Source organism: Geotrypetes seraphini, chromosome 18 (assembly GCF_902459505.1).
Source record: "Geotrypetes seraphini chromosome 18, aGeoSer1.1, whole genome shotgun sequence".
NCBI classification, from domain to species: domain Eukaryota; kingdom Metazoa; phylum Chordata; class Amphibia; order Gymnophiona; family Dermophiidae; genus Geotrypetes; species Geotrypetes seraphini.
The window spans coordinates 29,122,871-29,146,631 of record NC_047101.1 but is presented as its reverse complement, the minus strand read 5'-3'; the positions used below and the strand labels follow the sequence as shown (position 1 = coordinate 29,146,631).

At 43.4% G+C, this 23,761-nt stretch overlaps 1 protein-coding gene across 2 annotated transcripts in view; it reads right to left on the bottom strand.

Annotated features, from left to right (window-relative positions):
- RANBP17 (RAN binding protein 17) overlaps nt 1–23,761 on the bottom strand; it is a 548,236-nt gene that overhangs the window by 434,580 nt on the left and 89,895 nt on the right. For both annotated transcript variants that reach the window (XM_033927588.1, XM_033927589.1), the window contains 3 exons: nt 19,317–19,463; nt 17,193–17,365; nt 7,140–7,333 (listed from right to left, as the gene is read on the bottom strand). In XM_033927588.1, the coding sequence (XP_033783479.1) occupies nt 7,140–7,333; nt 17,193–17,365; nt 19,317–19,463 (514 nt within the window). The remainder of the gene's footprint in view (nt 1–7,139; nt 7,334–17,192; nt 17,366–19,316; nt 19,464–23,761) is intronic.

The following is a 23,761-nucleotide window of genomic DNA, read 5'->3' as shown; positions in this document are numbered from 1 at the left end:
GCTTCATTACCTCCCTTCACAGAAGTTACATGCCCAAATGGTCGATCGCGTTGCCTTTGCAATCTTTTTCTCCTTGCTGCTTCCCCAAGCCAGGCCTGGTGCGTACAAGCGCTGGACTCACAAAACTTCATCTCCAACGTCAATTCTGAAGTCAGAGAGGAAGTTATGGGCCAGCCAATCATTGCCTGGCTGGCCTGGAACTTCCTCCACGACATTAGAATCGATGCCGGAGGTGAGGTTTTGTGAGTTCAGCGCTTGTACGCGTCAGGTCTGGCTCGGGGAAGCAGCAGGGAGAAATTGCGTTGGTGGCTTGGGGGGGGGAGTAGGGAAAGAATCGGAAGTGGAGAAATAGGCACGATGGCTTTGGGGGGGCAGGGGGAGAGAGAAAGAAAGGCAGAAATAAAGAGGGGGTACCGGGGGAGAGAGAAAGAAAGGCAGAAAGAAAAAGGCAGAAAGAATGAAATATTGGCTTTACAGAAGGAAGTGTAACCAGAGACTCATGAAATCACCAGACAAAAGGTAGGAAAAATGAATTTATTTTCAATTTAGTTATCAAAATATGTCCGTTTTGAGCATTTATATCTGCTGTCTATATTTTGCACTATGGCCCCCTTTTACTAAACCACAATAGTGGTTTTTAGCGCAGGGAGCCTATGAGCATCGAGAGCAGCACAGGGCATTCGGTGCAGCTCCCTGCACTAAAAACCGTTATCGCGGTTTAGTAAAAAGATAGGGGGTATATTTGTCTATTTCTGTATAGTTGTTACTGAGGTGACATTGCATAAAGTCATCTGCCTTGACCTCTTTGAAAATCCATGGAATATAAATGATAATTAACGTTTTCTCTGCGTACAGTGTGCTTTGTGTTTTTTAAAATTTTACTGTTGGTATATCATTTTGACTTGGCCACGAAGGTAAGGGGGAGGGAAGGAGGGGAGCTGCTGACAGACATCTAGTAATCCTTGTAGACTTGACTGTGCAGAGAATTATTTTTGTAAAATCATTTTTTGTTATGTGACTGGCATTATTTAGATTTTAATTTCTATGAATGAATAGAATGAAAATAATATAAAATTGCTTGCTTGTTTTTATGTGCATGCGCTGAAGGGAAGTGGAGAGAGAGTGGGCTGAAGACGGTGAAGGAAAATATGGAGGAGAGAGTGGGGAGAAGACGCTGATTTATAAATTGACAATTGTACAGAATATTGTTTCTTTTAATACTTTAATATAATAAGTTCAGTATAAAACTATTTGAGGCTTGTGTGGATGGGATCAGATGGTTTGCGGGGATGGGGACCGAGCTCACGGGGACAGGGCGGGGATGAAGACAAATTTTTTTCCCTGTGTCATTCTCTAGGCTCTGCCATGAATCGATTTCGACTACGTGCAGGTGAGCGGGGTGTCAGTCGGGTTGACGTAACCATCGTAGCACAAGCAGGCACAGGGTATGGCTCTCAAAAAAAATCTTAATCGCTGTACTGCTGATTTTGGCTCTTTTGACTAATGAGTTTGCCTACCATTGCTCTAGGGCAGGGGTGCCCACACTTTTTGGGCTTGCGAGCTACTTTTAAAATGACCAAGTCAAAATGATCTACCAACAATAAAATTTAAAAAAAACACAACGCACACTGTACACATAGAAAATGTTAATTATCATTCCTATTCCAGGGTTTTTCAAAGAGGTCAAAGCAGATGACTCTATGCACTATCACCTCAGTAACAACCATACAAAAATAGACAAATATACCCCCCTCCCTTTTTACTAAACCACGATAGCAGTTTTTAGAGCGCAGGGAGCTGCGCTGAATGCCCAGCGCTGCTCTCGACGCTCATAGGCTCCCTGCGCTAAAAAACTCTATTGCGGTTTAGTAAAAGGGGACCTTAGTGTAAAATATAGACAGCAGATATAAATTCAGACACATTTTGATCACTAAATTTAAAATAAAATAATTTTTCCTACCTTGTCTGGTGATTTCATGAGTCTCTGGTTGCACTTTCTTCTTCTGACTGTGCATCCAATCTTTCTTCCCTTCTTTTAGCCTGTATGCTTCCTCTCCTCCAGACTTCGTTCCTTCCTCTCTCCCTGCCCTTTCTTTCTCTCTGCCTTCCTTTCTTTTTTTTCTGTTTCTCTTCTTTCCTTCTGTCTCCCTGCCTGCCCTTTTTCTTTCTTTCTCCCTGCCCTCCCCCAAGCCACTGCCATCGGGGACAAGGACCCAAACCGCCACCAATAACAGGCCCGAAAGCCGACGACGCCCCAAGCTCTCCCTGCTTCGGCCGACCAGCATTCCTCTCCCCGACGTCAATTCTGCCGTCGGGGAGAGGAAGGCTGATTGGCCCAAGATCACAATCGACCTATTGGGGGAAATGCTGCTGGGTCTTGCCTTCGTGGAAACAGAAAGTAGGCAGGACCCGGCAGCAAGAAGAGCAAATGCTTCACTAACCTGTCTCCCGCCTTAGCCTGTAGAGAACGCTTGCTTCAGGGCTCTCAACATGTGCGTGCCGGCATCCCTTCTCTCCCCCCCCCCTCCCGGACATAACTTCCGGTTTCGGAGGGAAGAGAAGGGAAGCCGGTACGCATACGTTAGAGCCACGGAGCATAAGTTCGCTACGGGCTGAAATCTCCAAGCCGGTTTTTTTTAATGTTCAGCAGCGGCGGCAGCAGCAGATGACAGCTGGGCGGACCGCCCAGCTAAAAGGCCCTAGAGAGAATACTGGAGAGGAAGGCTGATCGGCCCGGTAGTTCAGGACGGCAACACGAGTCTATCACGGAGCCCGAGATGGGCTCCGCGATCGACTCGCGTTGCCTTCCTGAGCTACTGGTCGATCGCGATCGACATGTTGGGCACCCCTGCTCTAGGGTATACATATTCAGGGCTTCCAGTCTCTCCTCATATGTCTTTTGGCGCAAACCTGCTACCATTTTCATCGCCTTCTTCTGAATCGCTTCAAGTCTTATGTCCTTCGCCAGATACGGTCTCCAAAACTAAACACAATACTCCAAGTGGGGCCTCACCAACGACCTGTACAGGGGCATCAACACCTTTCTTCTTTTGGTTATGCCTCTCTTTATACAGCCCAGCATCCTTCTGGCAGCAGCTACTGCCTTGTCGCCCTGTTTTTTCGGCTTTAGATCTTCAGACACTATCACCCCATGGTCCCTCTCCCCCTCCGTGCATATCAGCCTCCATTTTACCTACCACCACCTTTGTTCCAGGTCTCCCTCTCTCTCCCTCCTCTGTTACGATCTTCCATCTCTCTGTTCTTCCTCAGGGTCTCTCCCCCTGTCTGCACCTCCCATAGTCCAGCATCTGCCTCCTGTCTTCCCTCTTTGGTCCTGGCCTCTCTGTCTTTCTTCTGCTTACAACCCCCCTGTCCGTCCGCCCCCCCCCCCCATTTTTCTCTGCCTCTCTCTCTCTCTCCTTCCTTCCTCCCTCCTTCTTATGTCCCCCTCACTGCCTTCCAGCCTTTGTCCCACCCCCTCCCCCGAAGCCAGCCTACCTGCATCCCATCCGTGCTGAAGCCTGGCCTACCTGCCGCCGATTCTTCCTTCCCCCCGATCCACTGCCAAAGCCAGTCTGCCAACCTCCCCTCCCTCCCTGCCGCGCTGCAGCCTGGCCTACCTGCCGCCGATTCTTCCTCTCCCCCATGGTCCGCCACCGCTCGCCACCCACTGCTGCAGCAAATCCAAGAAGGGAAGAGCCAGGCGTGTGCAGCACCGCTAGCCCACAAGCCTTCACCCAACATCCATTCAGACGTCTTCAAGAAGGTCCAGGCTAGCCATTGGCTGGCCTGGACCTTCTCTCCGATGTCAGAATTGACGTTGGGGGGAGGCTTGTAGGCCGGCGGCTTGCATTTGCTGCACGTGTCTGGTCCTTCTCTTCCTGCAGTTACGGTGGCGAGCATCAGGCAGGGAGCGGCTGCGGGTGGCGGTCAGCCAACGTACCCCCAACCTACAGGACAGGCAATTTTTGGGGAGGCCATGGCCCCTGCCCTCCCCCATTCCAACGCCTATGCTACAACCACTTTATTAGCAGATTTTGCTTTCTTCTGTTCCTGTTTCTAAAGCTCTGAAATTCTCATACAATACTATTCTTTCTACAACTGCTGAGCTAGACAAATTCAGTTTTCCCTTTAAAAAACAATAATTATTGCTGTAATAATCTGTAATTATGGTTTATACCAGCAATAATCCCAATGGTCATTAGCATAGATCACAAGTAATCGTTAACCACTGCTAATGACCAATTTCTTGGGGATTATTGTTTTAGAAAACCACAGCCACACCACTACAGCTAGAGAGCACAAGACAACATCATGCAAATGAGATTCTCAAGGAAAATTAACCTATTTCATAACATTAAAAGCCATTAAACATCTAAATTAAAGTACATATAACCAGGGGATATAAATTTCATTGTTCCATAACAAAGTGTTTTGCCTACACTAAAAAGAAATTCCAGAAATTGCTGTAGATCCTTTTATAATACCACCTTTGGGAGCAGATAAAAATGTTCTTATAATGTTCACCAAATGCATTCTGTAATATATATATAGGCTCTGGCTGGCAGTCAGGCAATTCTGAGTAGTTTTGTAAACACCATTAAAGAGGTACTTCTTGTTGAAGTGCCCCTTTTGAAAAGAAATAGTGATTGGCAGGCTTTTTAAAAATTGTTATTGCGCAGCTGGGTGCTGCCCTGGAATGCTTCTAACGGAAGCAAGAAATCTCTTGTTTTAAAAGGCTGACATACAGCAGCTGAAGGGCACAGTGGGGCCAGGTTAGCAATTATAAGTGTGCCAGCTCCAGCCCTGCATTTCTTTAGTACTAACAAAATAGTAAAGGAGAAAAAGTAATACTAGACATGATACAGGTAGCTAGGCCCAGTACTTAGAACGGGCAATGTCTGTACATAGTTAGCATTACTAAAAGATGCTATATCGGGCAATGGTGTGCCGCATCTGGAGTACTGCATCCAATTTTGGTCATCGTACCTTAAGAAGGATATGGCGATACTCGAGAGGGTTCAGAGGAGAACGACGCGACTGATAAAGGGTATGGAAAACCTATCGTATGCCGAAAGATTGGAGAAACTGGACCTCTTTCCTCTGAAGAAGCAGAGGCTTAGAGGAGACATGAAAGAGACTTATAAGATCATGAAGGGCATAGAGAAAGTGGAGAGGGACAGATTTTTCAAACTTTCGAAAACTACAAGAACGAGAGGGCATTCGGATAAGTTAAGAGGGGACAGATTCAGAACCAATGCTAGGAAGTTCTTTTTTACCCAGAGAGTGGTGGACACCTGGAATGCGCTTCCAGAGGATGTGATAGGACAGAGTACGGTTTTGGGGTTCAAGAAGGGATTAGATAATTTCCTGAAGGAAAAGGGGATAGAAGGGTATAGATAGAGGATTACTATACAGGTCCTGGACCTGATGGGCCACCGTGTGAGCGGACTGCTGGGCGTGATGGACCTCTGATCTGACCCAACGGAGGCACTGCTTATGTTCTTATGTTAGACTAAAATATATTAATAATGCACACTAGTATGTATTAATCTGAAAAAAAGGTCCCATTTTATACTTTAACAGAACCCATAAGTGTAACCAGCCACCTTTTAATGGCCAAAATAGGGTAATTGCAAAAAAAAAAAAAAAACACCTCAATTCACTGGAAGCCTTAAAGGCAGAGCTATATCTTATCTTCAGAATCACTCACATAAATGCAAAGCTGAACAAATCACAGGCATCATCGCGGCTAAATTTTATATAGGATGGCAGCCAAAATATGCTATTGCTCAACTCTGTAGCCTGTCTGCTCTCCTACCTGAGGCGATCACTCAGATCACCCTCCATCATTCCCAATGCTGCCACCATTCAGCTCTTCCTCCCTCCTGATGCCATCACTACTCAGCTGTAGTTTCATATTGGATCCACACATTCAGATCAGAAAACCAAGCCCAGCTAATTAAGGCTAATTCAAGCATGAAAACCTTACCACTTCTTGCTGGCCAGGTAAAATTGATGGCAAAATCTGGGCCCACATCTTAGTTTCTCCTTTGCTAATGAGTCTAACACCAAGTGTTTTGGCTATGAAAATTCCACAGTAGTTGAGGTAAAACAAAGTTGCCTACCTTTAAAAGAGTATTCTCTGTGAAAGTTAGAAAATCGACCATTTAGTGACATCATGCAGCAGCACAAACATGAACTCTGGAAAACCCTATAAACCTTATTGTTTATTTATTTATTACAGGCCCCCTTTAGTCCTACATAACAGAAAAAGTCAACTCCAAATGGAAGAGGAATTCTTGGTGACAAACCTGCAGACCCACTGTAAATAAGCAGAATGACTCAACACCACCATTGGAAAGCTCTAGTTAAGGGTTACCTTCCCACAAAAAAGGAATGTTAACAGGTAGGAAGAGATAAAGAGGTGTCCCAACTATGAAAACAAAGTAACACCAATATTCAGCGCAAGTTAACTGGCTGGGACCAGCCGTCGACCGGTTAATTCGTTTCTCAGTGGCTAACTGGGCATTTCCAGCGGCACTTAACCAGTTATCGCAGAAAAATAAACTGTGATTTTGGGAGAATTCTGGGAGCATAACCGCTTAAGTCCCAATGTTTGGAACTTAAGTAGTCAGTTTTAGAGGGCAAATAAGACCACATAAAAAACAGGCCCATCTTTGCCCACTACGCCATGGCTGATTAAGTCTGAATATTGCCTAAAGCAGCCATGCACTAGTCAGCGTTTAAAAACGTAGATATTCAATTCCAGTCAGCGGAAACAGCCCAGTATTGAGTACTGATGGTGGTCAGTCATGCTGCTGCCTGCTTCTGGCTGAATATCAGGTGGAATAGAATTTCCCTTATGAAGAGAATACAGAGAAACACGCGTAGCATACGACATATAGAAATGGATTGGGAAATTTCTGCACAACAGCTGCTGAGCAGAAAGTCCTGGGCATTACTATGAAAAGTCTTCCAGCTTGTTCCAGAGTACCTAGGATATTGTTTGCATCGGCACCATCACATGTTGTCACCCACTTGCAAGGTCAATTTATCATGCTTATAGAGAATTAAATTACCACTGGGAAGGTTCAATGTATTCTTGATATTTATAACACACATTTGTAATCACTGACCTTCTTGCACGGTTATCTCAAGAGGATTCCTGTTTGGCAAATGCAATAGTTTTTGGTAGTTCTGTGCAGTTTGGTCAAATAGCTGAACAAGAAGTGCACATGATTTTTCATATTCACAGCGACTGACAGTACACAGCTGTTCCAGTTGTTGAAATATGGTAGCTGTATCATCCAGTGGATCATCCAGGCCATCTCTGAAACATATACAGCATTATTAAACTAAGTATATTCAATAACTCTTGTTATTGGCAACCAAGATGAGAAACTCGGGTTCAATTTGCAAAGTTAATAACAAGTCTCTATAACATCTTACCACTGTCACTTCCTGATGCCCTTCTGGCATGCAAAGGTGATGAAGTAGCCCCAAACAGTCCATATTCTCAAGGTCCACAGATATAAATGGGTAGGAAGGATTAATCTGCCAAAAATCAGCCTGATCTTTCATTGGTATTTATTTAATTTACTTTTTAAAGAGACCACTGGAAAAATTTGAACCTACTGAGAATAACTCCAGCTTTTGCCCCTTAGCTAGAATATGCCTTCTACACGCCTTTAAGGTCATTAAGGCACTCCCAAGAAGCATCCCTAACTAAAGGACATCACATGACATGTTACTCATCAGTGAGCCTTCTCTGGAAAAGCCTCCCACACTCCGGAATGAATGCACTGAAAGGATTTATGTAATGTAGGTGAAAGTTTGGCTCCTCTCCCAAGCCTTTAATGCAGTGTCTCGCAAACTATTTCCAGCCACGGCACACTAAACAGGTGGCTGTGGCTCGAGGGCACCCAGAAGTGCGCAGACGTTGATGTGATAACGTCACGCGCATACATGACACCATCACGTCGTCATCTCCTTGCAGATGGGGCCTTCAGCCAGCAGTTGGGGGGTGTCAACGGGAGAGGTGTGGAGAGAACTGCCGGGGAGGAGGAAAGGTGCCAGCTGTTTACAGGACATACCTCTCTCCACGAGAGGTACATCCTGTAGGCAGTCAGCAGGCGCCATTGACTCTCCTCCTTGCACACTTCGAATCTTGCCACAGCACACAGTTTGTGATTCACTGCCTTAATGGGAGAAGCAATTACGTAGCTTCCTGATTGCATACCTGAGTACTAACAGTGACTGGCACAGTGCAGCAGAACTTGCTTATTCATTCCTATCCTTGCTGAGATTATATTCATGCATCCTTTTGACTTTATGTGCAACTTTCTTTAACTTAGTCTTCTGAATTTCTAACTCATTACTGTATTTTAATGTTTCATAAATTTTTATATACAATTATCCAGTTAGTAGGAAAGGAACTACAAATCCTTAGAGAAAGTAAAAAGAGGGAAAAAGGGAAGGAAAGGAGATCACAAGAATAACTGGTGTCTAGCCCATAAACTCAGCTATCCAGGACAAATGCTAATGCATTGCAAACAGATGAGTGTCCCATACTTGCTTAGCACCTATACTGTCTATTAAGACATTTTATGGCATATTATGTAGTTATTTGAATATTTTTATTGCTGCAATTGTCTGTTGCTAGTTGTTCAAATTATTTTTGCTATATACAACCTTGGGTGAATTTTTTCCCCCCCCCCCCAAAAAAAGGGCAGTAAATCATAATGCCATATTTTTCGCTCAATAGGACGCACTTTTTTTTCCACCCAAAAGTGGGTGGAAATCTCAATGCGTCTTATGAAGTGAAGGTATAAATTTTGTTATCCTCCCCCCCGTACCATTGTAAAACCCGCCCACCCACCCGTCCACCCGCTGCCGCATCACAATTTTTTTTAACCCCCACTTTTAAACCCTCCCAGTCCGTCCGTCCACCTGCCCACCCACCCGCCTGCCATCACCTCTGCCGTCGCTGTTGCTTCTGTTTTATCTGGTGGTACAGTGTCCAGCCAGCTCATTTCCCCAGCAGTGAAACAAATTGGCAGCGTGGCCATCAGTTGCAAGCTTTACACTCTACTGCTCGGCCCCGTGTTGCTTTCCGAATGGCTGCAGTAAGTTCTTGGCAGCCATTCAGAAAGCAGCATGGGGCCGAGCAGAAGACCGTAAAGCTTGCTCCTGACGGCTGCACTGCTGATTTGTTTCACCGCTGGCCTAGAAATGAGCCCTGAAGAGCGAAAGCTGCCGCGGCAGGCAGGGAAGGAGCGAAGCTGGCTGGAACTTTTTGAAAAATTTAAAAAGGTACAGGGGGCTTGGCTGGGGCTGGCTTGTTGGCCTAGAGCTGGCTGGTTGGCCTGGAGCTGGCTGCCTGGCTTGCTTGGGGCTGCCTGGCTTGTTTGGGGCAGGCTGGCTTGTTTGGGGCAGGCTGACTGTCCTAGGGCTGGCTGGGGTCAGGCTGGCTTGGGGCTGCCTACCATTAGACGTGCCCACCACTAGATGTGCCCTGTACCCTGTCACGGCCTACTACTAGACCACCAGAGGAGGGACAGGGTACAGGATACACCATTTGGTTCAGAAATTTTTTTCTTGGTTTTTCCTCCTCTAGAGGTGGGTGCGTCTTATGGTCAGGTGCGTCTTATGGAGCAAAAAAATACGGTAATTAATACTGAGCTGGAGAAGGCATGGACATATACTTTCCTTGTCCAAGATTAGATCGGAGTAAGGCACTAATCACCTAAGCAGAGCCCTGTTGCGAGTCCAATCCTAGCCTGCTCCCTGTGACTCTGGACAAGTCACTTACCCCTCCATTGTCCCAGGTACCACAGTTGGATTGTAAATCTGCCAGGACAGATAGGGAAAATAAGAGTACCCAATTACTATTCAGTGTACTGTAAACCACTTTGGGCGAATCTCTTCAGGAAAAGGCAGATAATAAATCTCAAAAAATAAATAGACTACCCTGGGCACTCCCAGTTCTAAGGTAATCTGTACCTTCTTAAAAGACAGGTAAGATACATAAAGATCTAGGCAAAAAATGTTGACCCCTTTAAGCCTGTGTGTGCAAATTATAGCAGTGCTTCTACCATGCCTAGCTCAAAAAATATGGCATCTTCACTAGACAATCAACAAGTCCATCAACAGAACAAAATATTTTTCCATGTTGGGGTACTACTCGAAAGGGTCCAGAGAAGAGCGACTAAAATGATTAAGGGGCTGGAGGAGTTGCCGTACAGTAAGAGATTAGAGAAACTGGGTCTCTTCTCCCTTGAAAAGAGGAGACAGAGAGGACATGATCAAAATGTTCAAGATAATGAAGGGAATGTACTTAGTAGATAAAGGCAGGTTGTTCACCCTCTCCAAAGTAGAGAGAACGAGAGGGCACTCTCTAAAGTTAAAAGGGGATAGATTCCGTACAAACGTAAGGAAGTTCTTCTTCATCCAGAGAGTGGTGGAAAACTGGAACGCTCTTCTGGAGGCTCTTATAGGGAAAAACACCCTCCAGGGATTCAAGACAAAGTTAGACAAGTTCCTGCTAAACCAGAACGTACGCAGGTAAGGCTAGACTCAGTTAGGGCACTGGTCTTTGACCTAAGGGCCGCGGCGGGAGTGGACTGCTCAGCACGATGGACCACTGGTCTGACCCAGCAGCAGCAATTCTTATGTTCTTATGTTTGTCTCGTCACACCTTTCCTGGCCCTAGAAACATTATTCTGTCTACACACTTTGCTGAAAACATTGCTTCATATTTTTCCAATAAGATATTATTCCTCTGGTCATCCATTTTTGTCTCCCTCCATTATCTCTTTTCCTCTATCTCCATCTGGACACACTTCTCCCTCCTCTTGATTTGACTTAAGGTGGCATCATCAATTTTCCGATTTGGGTGTCTGCCAGGTACTTTGGCCTAGGTTGGTCACTCTAGAAACAGGATACTGGGCTACTATTCTTAATTTCTTATGCTCCTCCAAGGGAACCACCTGCTCCCTTGGCTGGTTTAAGATTACATCCCTGTGAAAGGGTGAAGTTCCTGTCACAGGCCAGCAATGGGAAATTGAGCAGTGGAAAGGAGATCATTTGAATACAAGAGCTGCAAAGGCACCTGGAAGTTGTCCACGCACCACGCACTCTGAGTGGAAAAGGGTGCTGAAAAGAACAGCTCCAGGACAGTGAACCGAGAAAAGTAAAAACTCCTTTGGTGGCCAGGCAACCTTCAGAAATGCTGGCTTCAGCCTAACCCTCAGTAAGCCTGATAGACTGGCCTATCCAGCAGAGCTTGGTGTCTAAGAGGGGGCTCAAGCTTGATGACAGGCAGAGGGTCTGGAGGAGTAACCAGGGGTGTAAGTGACTGGGAGAGTCCTCACAGAGTAGTTGAGGGATGGGAAGGAGTCCTCAGAGACACTGGCTGGGAAGGAGTCCTCAGTAAATGTGTCTGGGAAGACAACCAAAGGACTGGAAGAATCCTCAGTGCATGTGACCAGGAAAAGCTGACTGAGCGATTGCAAGAGGGTCTGGAAGAAAGAGTAGCTGGAAGGCCTGGTAGAGCCTGGAGTCTACAGTGGGTTTAAGTTTGACAACCATTGAAGTTTCCAGGACCTGTGGGGACCCAAGAGGCCAAGGAGTATAGAGACCTGCTATGGCCCCAAAAGAAGAGCTAGAAGAGTCCAAGGTCCTAGGCTGACAGAGACTGGTGAGTGACTAGCAGAGGGACCAGCAGAACTGGTGGCAACCAATGGAGAGACCAGTAATGGTACCAGGAGCTGTCAGAAGATCCCGTAGGAAGCAGCCGCACGGAGGTCATTGGCCAATAGTGACTGGTGAGTGACCAGCAAAAGGACTGGTGAGGCTGGTAGCGACCGTTGGAGAGACCGGTATTGGTACCGGAAGCTGTCAGAAGATACAGCGGGGCAATGAGGGTCAGGGAGGACCCAGTAGTGACCATGAAGACCTGGAGGGACCTGGTCAGGTGTTTTAGAAGTGTGTGAACAACAGAAGTTGTGTTCTTGTTTTAACATGAGGCATCAAAGACTTCCAACAGCAGGGAAGAAGAGATTGTGCTGAGGGAGGATAGCTAGACTCAGATTACGGGACCCTGCAGGATTGATACTGTGACTCCAACTGCCCTTGAGCTGAAGAACCTGTATGTAGTCCTGGAAGTGGAGATGAGAGCATCCCAGGGACTGGAAGGATCAAAGCTCGAAATCCCCAAAGTTGCTGGATCCGTGACCACTAGGAGTGTAAGTTAGTGATGGTTGGTACTTCCTTCTGAGGGGTACAGAGATGTCCATCTTCAGACCAGACATGATGTCCCAGGAGGTATGGTATGCTGTCTGCCTGGTGCCAAAATCCAAGATGTTACAGAGAGCTTGCCGAGGCTTATCAAGCCTAATGACTATTATCCAATGCTGCTCAACCACGTTGTTACTAATGATACTGTGAGGTACCCCTCCAAATGTATCAAATGTGACTTTGTGGCTCTGGGAGAGAAGATGATGCAGTCAGGTGTGCAGGTGGTATTCTCGTCAATCCTCCCTGTCGAGAGTAAAGGGCCTGGGTAGAGAGGTTTACATCCTGGAGATGAATGCATGGCTGCGTGGATGGTGTCAAGAGCATTTTGGCTTCCTGGACCATGAGATGATTTTCCAAGGGCTTTTGAGCAGGGATGGTGTGCATCTATCAAAGAAGGGAAGAAGTGTCTTCAGCAGCATATTGGCTTACCTACTGAAGAGGGCTTTAAACTAGAATTGTTAGGGCAGGGTAATCAAAGCCCCCAGGTGAGTATAAGCACTCGGGTAAGTGAATCACTATATGCCTCTACACAAATGGGAAAAGGGGGCAATGTATAGAAAATAATATATATTAATGCTTGAAGTATGAGAAACAAGGTTTGGGATCTAGAGGCTGTGATGGAAGAGGCTGAGTTGGATTAAGTGGCAATCATAGAGACATGGTTCACAGAGAACCATGAATAGGATATAGTGATACCTTTGAATTGGGTTTGGAGCGGGGAAAATCTTAGACCCCTGAACGTCAACGGTACTTGTTTCTTTGGCAGCAATGCTTTACCATTTAACCCGCTGCCGGGGGGGGGGGGGGGGGGGGGCATGAATTTGAGACCTTGTCACATGCTTTCATTCATTTTCTTTTTCCTTTGTGGTGGGCAGCAAACTGGGAGGAGGGTATGTTTCAGGTAAGGATGTGTGAGGGTTGGATGTTGTGGTATGCTTGTTGCGGCTTTGAGCTGTTGGTGGAATGTTTGGATGTTTGTGTGAATAGGGGGAGCATGGGTGTGTGATGTTCTGGGAATTATTCTTTTTTTTTTTTTTTAATAAATATTTTTTATTCTTTTTTTAAATTCTTACATCAAGTGAAATACATGTAATACATTCAATTATGAAAAAACACTTGAAATTATTATTAAATGTTCTTACAATGTGAATTAAATAAACCCTTTATCAGAATTTTATATCATATTAATATTACAATAGTTTTCCCTCCCTACCCCTTCTATATGTTCTATACATGTGTTATTATATCTGATCAGTAGAATAATTTGTCTGGGAATTATTCAAAATCGGGTGATACAGATGTCATGCCTAGGTTCTTGAACATTATTTGGCTCCATTTTCCAATGGGTATGTTATTACTTGGGGGTGGGGGACTTCTCTCTACTCCCAGTTTTGTACTGAAGTGTTTTTGTATATACCACATCTAATGTATTGTGTTCTTTATCTTGTACATGATATTCTGTTGTCTTAATAAAGATTTTTTTTTTATAGGATATAGTTATACCGGGCTATAATCTGTTCAGAAAAGATAGGGTAGGAAGGAGGGGAAGTGGCATTATATGTTACAAGTATAAATCATATTAAATCCACACAACTGTAGGATCTGCAGGGTAAGGAAGCAGCACTTTGGGTCAATCTGGAAAGAGGGAATAGAAACGTATTTACATTGGTGTGATATACAGGTCTCATTCACAGACAGATGAAGTGGACAGAGATTTACTAGTAGACATTCAGAATATAGCTGTAAAAGGGGAAGTATTAATAATAGGTGATTTTAACATGCCAGATGTTGATTGGGGTCTCTCTATTGCGGGTTCTTCTGGAAGTAGGGAGATCCTAGATTCTCTACAAGAAGAACTGAGCCCTAAAACCAGAATGGAGGTTATTTTGACCTAAAACAAATTTTAATGATAGAATGATGTGGTTTGCTGTCAGTGAATTATAATGAATTTGACTCTCTGGTAAAGAGGAAAATTCAGTTTCTAAAACTTGGTACCGTTTCTTGGATTGTGACAGACAGATATAGATATATATTTATTTATATGTATATCTTTCCAAAGGCATAAGATTGTTATTATTTAAATTTATCACAATAAAAGAGGAATATCTTTATAAAATTAATTAACTTCCATACTTTTAATAGCCTTTAAAATGTGTTTTTTTTCTTTAAGTAACTATTACTGCTTACACATTACCATCGGAATCAATCAAGAAAGCTGGCTGCAAACTACTTTCCAGGAAGAAGACCCCCTTCATTTGGTGAAGGTGCAAAAATAGTGCCAAGTTTCAGACTGCACCACTCCTTATACCAGTGATGACATCTCTGATTTGTCAGTTCTCTGTCTCCATCTTCTGGTAGGTAGGGGACGTAACCCACTCATTTAGACTCATAGCAGGATAAGGAATAAAAATGAGATTTCTAATATAACTATTAAAACCCAAACCCTAAATCTAAAAAATATATATAAAGGAGAGATTAGGAAAACGCAAATTATAAATCAACATTCTATAACCATATGGAACAGGTTATTTCAATATATTCATCACTGCCATCCTGCGTTAAAGTAACCTGTTCCATATGGCTGTAATTTTTAATTTCAGACTTACTAATTTTCTCTTTATATTTATTCATTTATTTATACTGCACTTAAACTAGCCTACTCTTCTACAAAGCCATGCTAGCAGCTGCCACGCAGTAACGTCCCCGAAGACCATAGAGATTTAAAGGGCTTTGGGGCTGTTGCCGCATGAAAGCCGCTAGCACGGCTTTGTAGAAGAGGGGGTAAGTATATTTCAGTAGTAACATCCACAATTAAAACAATTACCGTATTTTTCGCTCCATAAGACGCATGTTTTTTCCACCCCAAATTAGGTGGAAATCTCGGTGCGTCTTATGAAGCGAAGGTGCAAAATTTTAATCCCCCGCACAGCTGCAAACACCCCCCCCCCCGCACCAGCTTTTTAAACATCTCCCTCCGCTCCCCACCCGGTACAAATGCAAAACACCCCCATGGCCACACCACCTTTTTAAACACCGCCCCCCCTGTACAATTGCAATCTCCCCCCGCGCCGCAACTTTCAGCCATACCACCTTTTAAAAACAAATCCCCTGCCGCCGCCACTGTTGTTGCCGCCACCGTATCTTTTTCAAGCCTAGTGGTCCAGTGTATATCCCTCGCTAAACGGCTCTGTATCATTTCCCAGCAGTGGGCGCAAGAGTCAGGAGCGCAGCGGTCAGGTCCAAGCTTTACACGCTCCCGCTTGGGCCCGTGCCACTTTCTCTGAATGGCTGGCGGCAGTTCTCGCAGGACTCATGAGAACTGCCAGCACCCATTCAGAAAGCGGTGTTTGGGATATTAATGTGGTACTTGCTAGATTGATGAAGCGTCCTTTTAAACCAATGACTTCAGCTCATCTCAAATATCTCACTTGGAAAGTAGTTTTCCTCATTTCTCTAACTTCTGTTCGCAGAGTAAGTGAGCTTCAAGCTTTAGTAGCGGATCCACCATTTACAGTGTTTCACCATGACAAGGTGGTGCTGCGCACTTATCTAAAGTTCTTGCCAAAGGTCATCACTGAACTCCACCTGAATCGATCTATTGTACTTCCCTGCCCCAGTGCAGCAGTTTGAGGCTTGTACAGTTAAGGCAGAGCTTACAGGAATGGGGTAGGGACAAGGTCAGTGACAAAACTTGTGGGGACGAGATGGGAAAATTCAGCTCCTGCGGGGACGGGGAAAAATTTGGCCCTGTGTCATTCTCTATTATATATAACAGGAGGTAGGAGCATGCCGGAAGGCACAGAGGAAGACGATTAAGGAAGTTAAACAAATTTGTCAAATAAATGGGTTTTTAGTGATCTTCTTTATGATTGGTATGACAAATGGTTAAGGAGTAAGTCACTTAAGAGTACTGTTCCAGATTCCTGCTTGAAAGGAAAGGGTCTTGTCGAGGAATCTTTTGAATTGGCATCCTTTGGGAGTCGGAAAGGCGAATAGTATTTTTTTTTATTTACCGTATTTTTCGGACCATAATATGCACCCACCTGTAGAGGAGGAAATTCAAGAAAAAAAAAATTTGGTTCAGAATTTTTTTCTTCTTGGTTTTTCCTCCTCTACACATAGGTGCGTCTGGTGGTTTGGTGCTGGGAAGCCCAAAGCCTGAAATAGCCCAAAGAAGCAACCCAAAGCCCGAAGCTGCCCGCAGCCCAAAGAAGCAGCCCAAAGCCCGAAGCTGCCCGCAGCCCAAAGAAGCAGCCCAAAGCCCGAAGCAGCCCGCAGTCCAAAGAAGCAGCCCAAAGCCCGAAGCTGCCCGCAGCCTAAAGAAGCAGCGTGCCGCCTGAAGCCAGAAGAAGCAGCCTGCAGCCAATTACAGAGCAGTGCGGGACCAGGCAGTAAGCGCAAAGGTCGCACTCCTGCATTGTGCATCGTTCTGCACAGAGGCAGCAGTCCAGCAGGAGACCGCGCTGTACCGGGGGGGGGGGGGGCTGCTTCACTCTGCTGCTTTGGGCTTCCCAGCACCAGACACACCTATGTATAGAGGAGGATAAACCAAGAAGAAAAGAATTCTTAACCAAAATTTTTTTTTCTAGGTTTTTCCTTCTCTACAGGTCCGAAAAATACAGTAGTTATACTTGTTCTTCAGTGATCTAGGTGTGATCGTTTACACCAGCTCTTTCATGCTGTGGTGGCACCTAGAATATAGGGACTTTTTTGGGGAATGAGAATACTCTGTAAAGAAAAGTAGGCACTTACTTTTCTTTATAGAATAGGTTCCACATAGGCACCCTTTTATAGAATTACTTTGTTTTAAAATACAAAAAACATACATGCAATTGACTGCTGCCTCCAATTTAAAGAATTAAACCAAGCAAATTAAATTAAAACTGTAATACCTTACAATTACAGGAACTGATTCAAGTCTAGAAGTAATATAAGCTTTTGTGACCTCTGGTGCATAAGTATCTAATAGGTGAGGTTCTGTTGATTTCACAAATGGTACCGATGCCACCATTCTCTGCCACAGAGTTAGAAGGTAATGAACACTGTTTGGAGCAAACTCCCAATGCTGTATTAGAAAACAAAAAAAAAAGAAAGATGGCAACATTTACAAGGGAAACTGTTAAAAACTGTGCAAACATAAAATCAGAGAAGGGGAGTCATTTGGTTAAAAAAACATTTCCAAAATAGCATGCCACATACACATATACATATAAAAGCACGCATAGGTAGCAGAACTCTTACTACCAAGTGGTGAGGGGAGAGACATATCACCCCCCAAAAGGCTGATCACTACCACCTCAGTTTCAGGCACTTCCAACTCACCCCCAGCAACTCTTAGCAGAGGATGAATTCTCCAGGGAAGGGGCAATAATGGAAAAATCCATTACAGTGAAAAACCACCTTACAGTACTCTTGTGTTGCACTGGAACAATGTGTACTTACCCAGAGACACGTCTTCTGCTCCTCTTCCCTCTTTTATCATTGTTGACATCCTGATTTTAGGCCCTCCCTAGCCTCTCCAAAAACACCCTCACAACACCCCCCCCCCTTTGCTATTTACTTGTAGATGTACTGCAGCATTGAATATCCCTTTTATGCCTTGCAAAATTGGATTTAGGCATTTCGAGTCATCTGTATGCTTTGAAAATAAGATTCTATTCCATCCCTTATAATGTCCAGACTTCATCCATACATAGAAGAATTGGCTGAATAATACAACTGAATAATTTTAATGGCAGTTTTATTAGTTGGATCAAGGCCTAGGCAGCCTTTGGGACTGGGGAGTGTGCTGTGGGAAACATCACTTTGGCTTCTACTACTGCATTCATTGTGTGCCATTCTGTTGCCATCCCAAACACTTCTTTGTAGAAATACCACAGACAAGCAGCAATCCTAGGTATACTTTAAAATGTTTTTTAATGGGTGTTAAATCCCAATAGTTACACACATGTGTAGCAATCTCTGTTCTAGAACGTATACACTTATCGGGAACTGCTAGATATATGCGTAAGTGGCCATTTTACAAGGGAAAATATATTTTCCTTTCTTTTTAACTTCTGCTGTGAACACATATCAGTTGCATCCACTTAAGTGCCCAGTTTTAAAACTATTCTCAACCCTGGTAGGGCTAGCGGATCCTCCCAGTGTGCCCATTTGTGTCTGCCTATCTGTGGTCCTCTCCCTATTTCCTACCCTGTCAATCCTATACTTGTTTGAATTTTGCCACTGTTTTAACTCCTATAATCTGCCATACAGTGAGAGATTAGAGAAACTGGGTCTCTTCTCCCTCGAACAGAGGAGATTGAGAGGGGACATGATCGAAACATTCAAGATAATGAAGGGAATAGACTTAACAGATAAAGACAGGTTGTTCACCCTCTCCAAGGTAGAGAGAACGAGAGAGCACTCTCTAAAGTTGAAAGAGGATAGATTCCGTACAAACGTAAGGAAGTTCTTCTTCACCCAGAGAGTGGTAGAAAACTTGAACGCTCTTCCGGAGGCTGTTAAAGGGGAAAACACCCTCCAGGGATTCAAGACAAAGTTGGACAAGTTCCTGCTGAACAAGGATGTACGCAGGTAGGGCCGGTCTCAGTTAGGGCACTGGTCTTTGACCTAAGGGCCGCCACAGGAGCGGACTGCTGGGCACGATGGACCATCCAGCAGCGGCAATTCTTCTGTTCTCTAGAAGTCAGTTCTAGTTATCCACTGTTCTCTTAAAGAAAAAGTATGGGGTCTTAGGCCCATTTACCATATTTCGATGCAAGACAGTTTTTAAAATGAGATTCAATCCAAGTACTTCTGAGTGCCTTCAACATCACTCTGACAAAATACTTTTTATACATCTTTACAACATTTTAGCAGCTATGAAACATGTTCACAAGCTTTAAGAAAAACAGAGCATTAAGATGGCAGAATGTAAGATAGCTGATGTAAAAGCACAAGGGAAGGATGGGAGGAAAGATAAACAAATTTCAGCAAATATGGAGAAGTGTCAGAGCCATACGGAACCTTCTTACCTGGAGACTAGTGATAGTGAAATTGGCAATCAGTCTGATAACTTCCGGATATTCTTCCACAACTACTAGTTCCCCCAGCTGGTAGTTTGTCTTTAGGCGAGCCAGAAACCGACAGAATTCATGGTAATTCCCAGGATCTGATAAGCCCTGAATTACAGGAGAAATAAAATAAAGTTGAATCGCAGTATTTTGTCTGTCCTATATCTTGCAATTTTTCAAGAACCATGCTATTTTGGCAACCCCAGATTCTACACAGGGCAAAGTAACTCATTAACACAGGACTATCTTCAAAACTGGGGAACTTTGTCTTCAGCATTTGACAGGTAAGTCTCACAAAAAGCTCCGTAATAGTTCATGCTCCCTGCTGAACATGTCTGCATGTCAGCAACAACTACAGACAAAGCAGATATTTTTGGCACAACACTGTCAGAAGTCAAGAAGTCAAAATTGTGCACTTTTTAAATGCCCTGGAACCGAAACAGAACTAGTCAATTTGCATAAAAACATTATCCTTTTAAACCTTGATAGGGTTACAGAGTTTCACAAGCTTCTTATTAGACCCACTTCTTTGACAGAGTAACAGAAACGAGTCATCAAGGTTGCAACATAACATAGGCAGAAAAAATACAAACAACAATTGGCCATTTCCCTTAATCCCAGTTTATTTTATCCACATCAAACTAATACAAAATAGGCCTGCTTACTCAAAAGTAGTTATCTGGATTTGCATTCTCTACCTTAGGAACAGTTATTCTTCCATTCAACAAAAAATTAATTAAAATATTCTGTAGGTAAGAGATACTGCTGCTTTAAATATTACCTTCATTATTACCTCCCTCATACAATGCAAGATTAGGTTCTTACCTTTGGTAATCTTTTCTGTTACATACACTCCAAAGTTTGTATAATAGGTGATCTACCAAAGCAATGGCAATGTTTAGGGTGGGACAGAAGAGCCTGTCCGCGAAAACAAGGCCTCAAAGATGGCATCAGACTGAGCTGCCACATCCTCTGTAAAACCTCATGAATGTGTGAAGAGAAGACCAAGCAGCCGCTCTACAAATCTCGACTGGATAAACAACTCGAGACTCCACCCACAAAGCTGTGACATCCCTAGTCAAGTGAGCTTAGAGAAACCAGCGGCTGTTACCACAAATGATGTAAGTCGATGAAATGGCTATGTGAATCCATGTAGCAACAGAGGTCTTGGATGCTGGCCTACCTCACCTGGATTGACTAGTCAAAACAAACAGATGCTCAGAAAGATGGAATTCATTGGTCATTTCTAAATAGTGGAATAAGACCATCCACACATCTAGTCTCTGTAAGATCTTATCCTTCTACTCCGACCCTGTGGGACGAAAGGCAGGCAGAAAAACTTTTTGGATGGAGTCAGTCTAGAGGAAGGCTACTAAAATAATAATAATAACAATTTATATACCGCAGGACCGTGAAGTTCTATGCGGTTTACAATTATTAGAAATGTTACAGAGAATGAATAAACAAAGTACAGACTTAGTGATTGATAGTTCTTGCGATCGTTTGTTGAGGACTAAGATTGAATAGGTTGGTTTCCTAAAATGGTATGTGGTCTTCATCATAAGACGTAAGGGGACAGACTTAAATATCTTAATCTGTATACCTTGGAGGAAAGTCGGGAGAGGGGTGATATGATAGAGACATTTAAATAAATTACTGCAGCAAGTGGAGAAGTAGTGGAGTTTTTTTGCCTATGATAGAGTAATAATGGCTAAAGAACTCTTTGGGTTGCCGTCTGCATATAAAATTAGTTGAGGCTTTTTTTCTCCACTTTACTTAAATGGTTTTTCAAAGGATAGTTCCACCACTTGGCTTATAATATTTTTGCAACAATTTTTTTGCTGCAGTAATTTATTTAAGATTGTTATTGTTAGTATTGTTTCTAGAGAGACATTTAAAACACCTCCGTAAAGTAAATGCACATGAGTCAAGTCTCTTTCTTTTTTTTCAATTCTTTATTTAAAAATTTTAACAATTTTGACAATCTTATAGTCAAAAAAGAAAAGACTTCTTGTTAACAAACCTTGATCAATGAAATATAACATAATTTCACAGAAGAAAAGAAAAAGAAAGGGAAAATTTTCACCACAAGAAGTGGGTAGTCCATAATATATGGAGACGGAGTTAGGTTTGCTGAAATATAAAACCAAAAAACATAAGGAAAACTAAAGATGGGGGTAGATGGCTCTCGAATATTTCTTAATTGAGCTAGATGACTTCAATAGCAAACTCATGTTATATAGTAATAGACTGCCCTTTGGCGGAAATAAATTTTGATAGGTGCTATGGTTCATAAAAAACATACCTATTTTCCTTGAAATTCAAAACACATTTGCAAGGGTATCTCAGGACAAATGTTGCCCCTAACTGGAGGACCTGAGGTCTCAAGATGAGGAACCGCTTCCCTCTCTTCTGGGTTGAACGAGACATCTTGATACATTCTTATTACATTAGATAAAAAAGGAACATCTTTATATTTGAAAAACAATTTAAGCATCCATTCTTTATCTGCATCTAAAGCGAATTGTACCAATAATGTTGCTGACACCCGAGTCTCAGTATCCGATCTCTCCAGGAAATTAGATAAGTCCAAACTTTAGAGTTTAGAGATAAGTCCTAATTTTAGAGAGAGGCGGATATGAGGCTTCTGGCACTTTCAAAATTTCGTTCATATATCTTTTAAACATAGCTATTGCTGTTATTGCATTTTGTTTAGGAAAGTTAATAATCCGCAAATTTGATCTCTTAGTGAAATTTTCCAATGTTTCTTGTTTAAAGTGCAAACTTGCACTGTCTTTAACCCAAGTCAAAGCTTAGGTCTCCAAAGATTTAACTCTAACTTCTATTCCATCTAATTTGTTTTCCAAAGCCAATGTCCTTGTCTTTAATTCACGGCTTTCTGAAAGTGTCATTGTACATTTTGTGGACAATTGCTCCATTTGATTGCCCAGAACGAGTTGTAAATTAGATATTGCATCCCAAATTGTTTCCATATTGAAAACCTTCGGCCTCTGTAATGGAACAACCTCGGTTCTAAGGCCCTTGGTAAAAATCACAGTACGAGTCGAGTCTCTTTCATTTGAAAGGAAACTCTGCAATGAGAGGACATAGGATGACATTAAAAGGTGATAGGCTCCAGAGTAATCTAAGGAAATACTTTTTTACAGAAAGGATGGTAGATGTGTATAACAGTCTCCCGGAAGAGATGGTGGAGACGGAGACTGTGTCTGAATTCAAGAGGGCCTGGGATAGGCACGTGGGATCTCTCAGAGAGAGAAAAAGAGATAATGGTTACTGCGGATGGGCAGACTAGATGGGCGACTTGGCCTCTATTTGCCATCATGTTTCTATGTTTGACGTGGAAATCCAAAATTACTTTCGGAAGAAAGGAAGGAACTGTATGGAGGAAAAACCTGTCTCCGTGATCTGGAGAAAGGGCTCTATAAGAGAGCCTGAAGTTCAGAAATATGATTTGCTGAAAACAATCGCCATGAGAAACACTATCTTGACCATGAGGTCCAAAAGAGCTACATCCTTAAGCAGTTCAAAATCTAATCTAATCTAATCCTTAGGTTTGTATACCGCATCATCTCCACGTTCGTAGAGCTCGACGCGGTTTACAGTAGGAGAAACAGGAAGGAACTACAACAGAGGGTTAGAGGTAGAAGTGTGAAGAAAATTTAGAGGACTTGGGATGCCAAGATATAAGAGTTTCCTTGATTCCTAAGTTGGAGGGAGACTTACATTTTTTGAGAAAAGCCAGGTTTTCAGATGTTTGCGGAAAACTTGGAGAGAGCTCAAGTTCCGAAGAGGGGAGATAAGGTTGTTCCAGAACTCAGTGATTTTGAAGTGGAGGGAGGTCCCTAGCTTTCCTGTGTGGGAAATGCCTTTTAGCGAGGGGAAGGATAGTTTTAATTTGTGGGAGGATCTGGTGGTATTAGGGTTTGAGGAATTCCAAGAAAGAGGGATAAAGGGAGGGAGGATACCATATAGGATTTTGAAAGTTAAACAGGCGCATTTATAGTGGACCCTGGCGATTATCGGAAGATATGTTTTTGACTATGGAAAAGCAAGTTCTGAATGTGATTCCAAAGGGCTATGCTTTACTTCGCTTACTGTATAGGTTAAACACCCCCCCCATCCCCCCGACAATCTCTGACTTCAGAACGGTTGTTCAGTCATTGCTCCTGAGCAAGTTAGATTACTGTAATTTGCTATTTCTGGGTTTGACGAAAACCCAGCACTGCAGGTATTGATGAATTCAGCGGCTAGGTTGATTAGTGGGATTTCAAGAACAGCACATATAACTCCCGTATTAGAGGCTTCGAAAGGAAGCCCCTTCATCATAACATTTAGATTCTACATAGGAAAAATTTAGATTCGCAAATGAAGCATCTCCCCCCTGA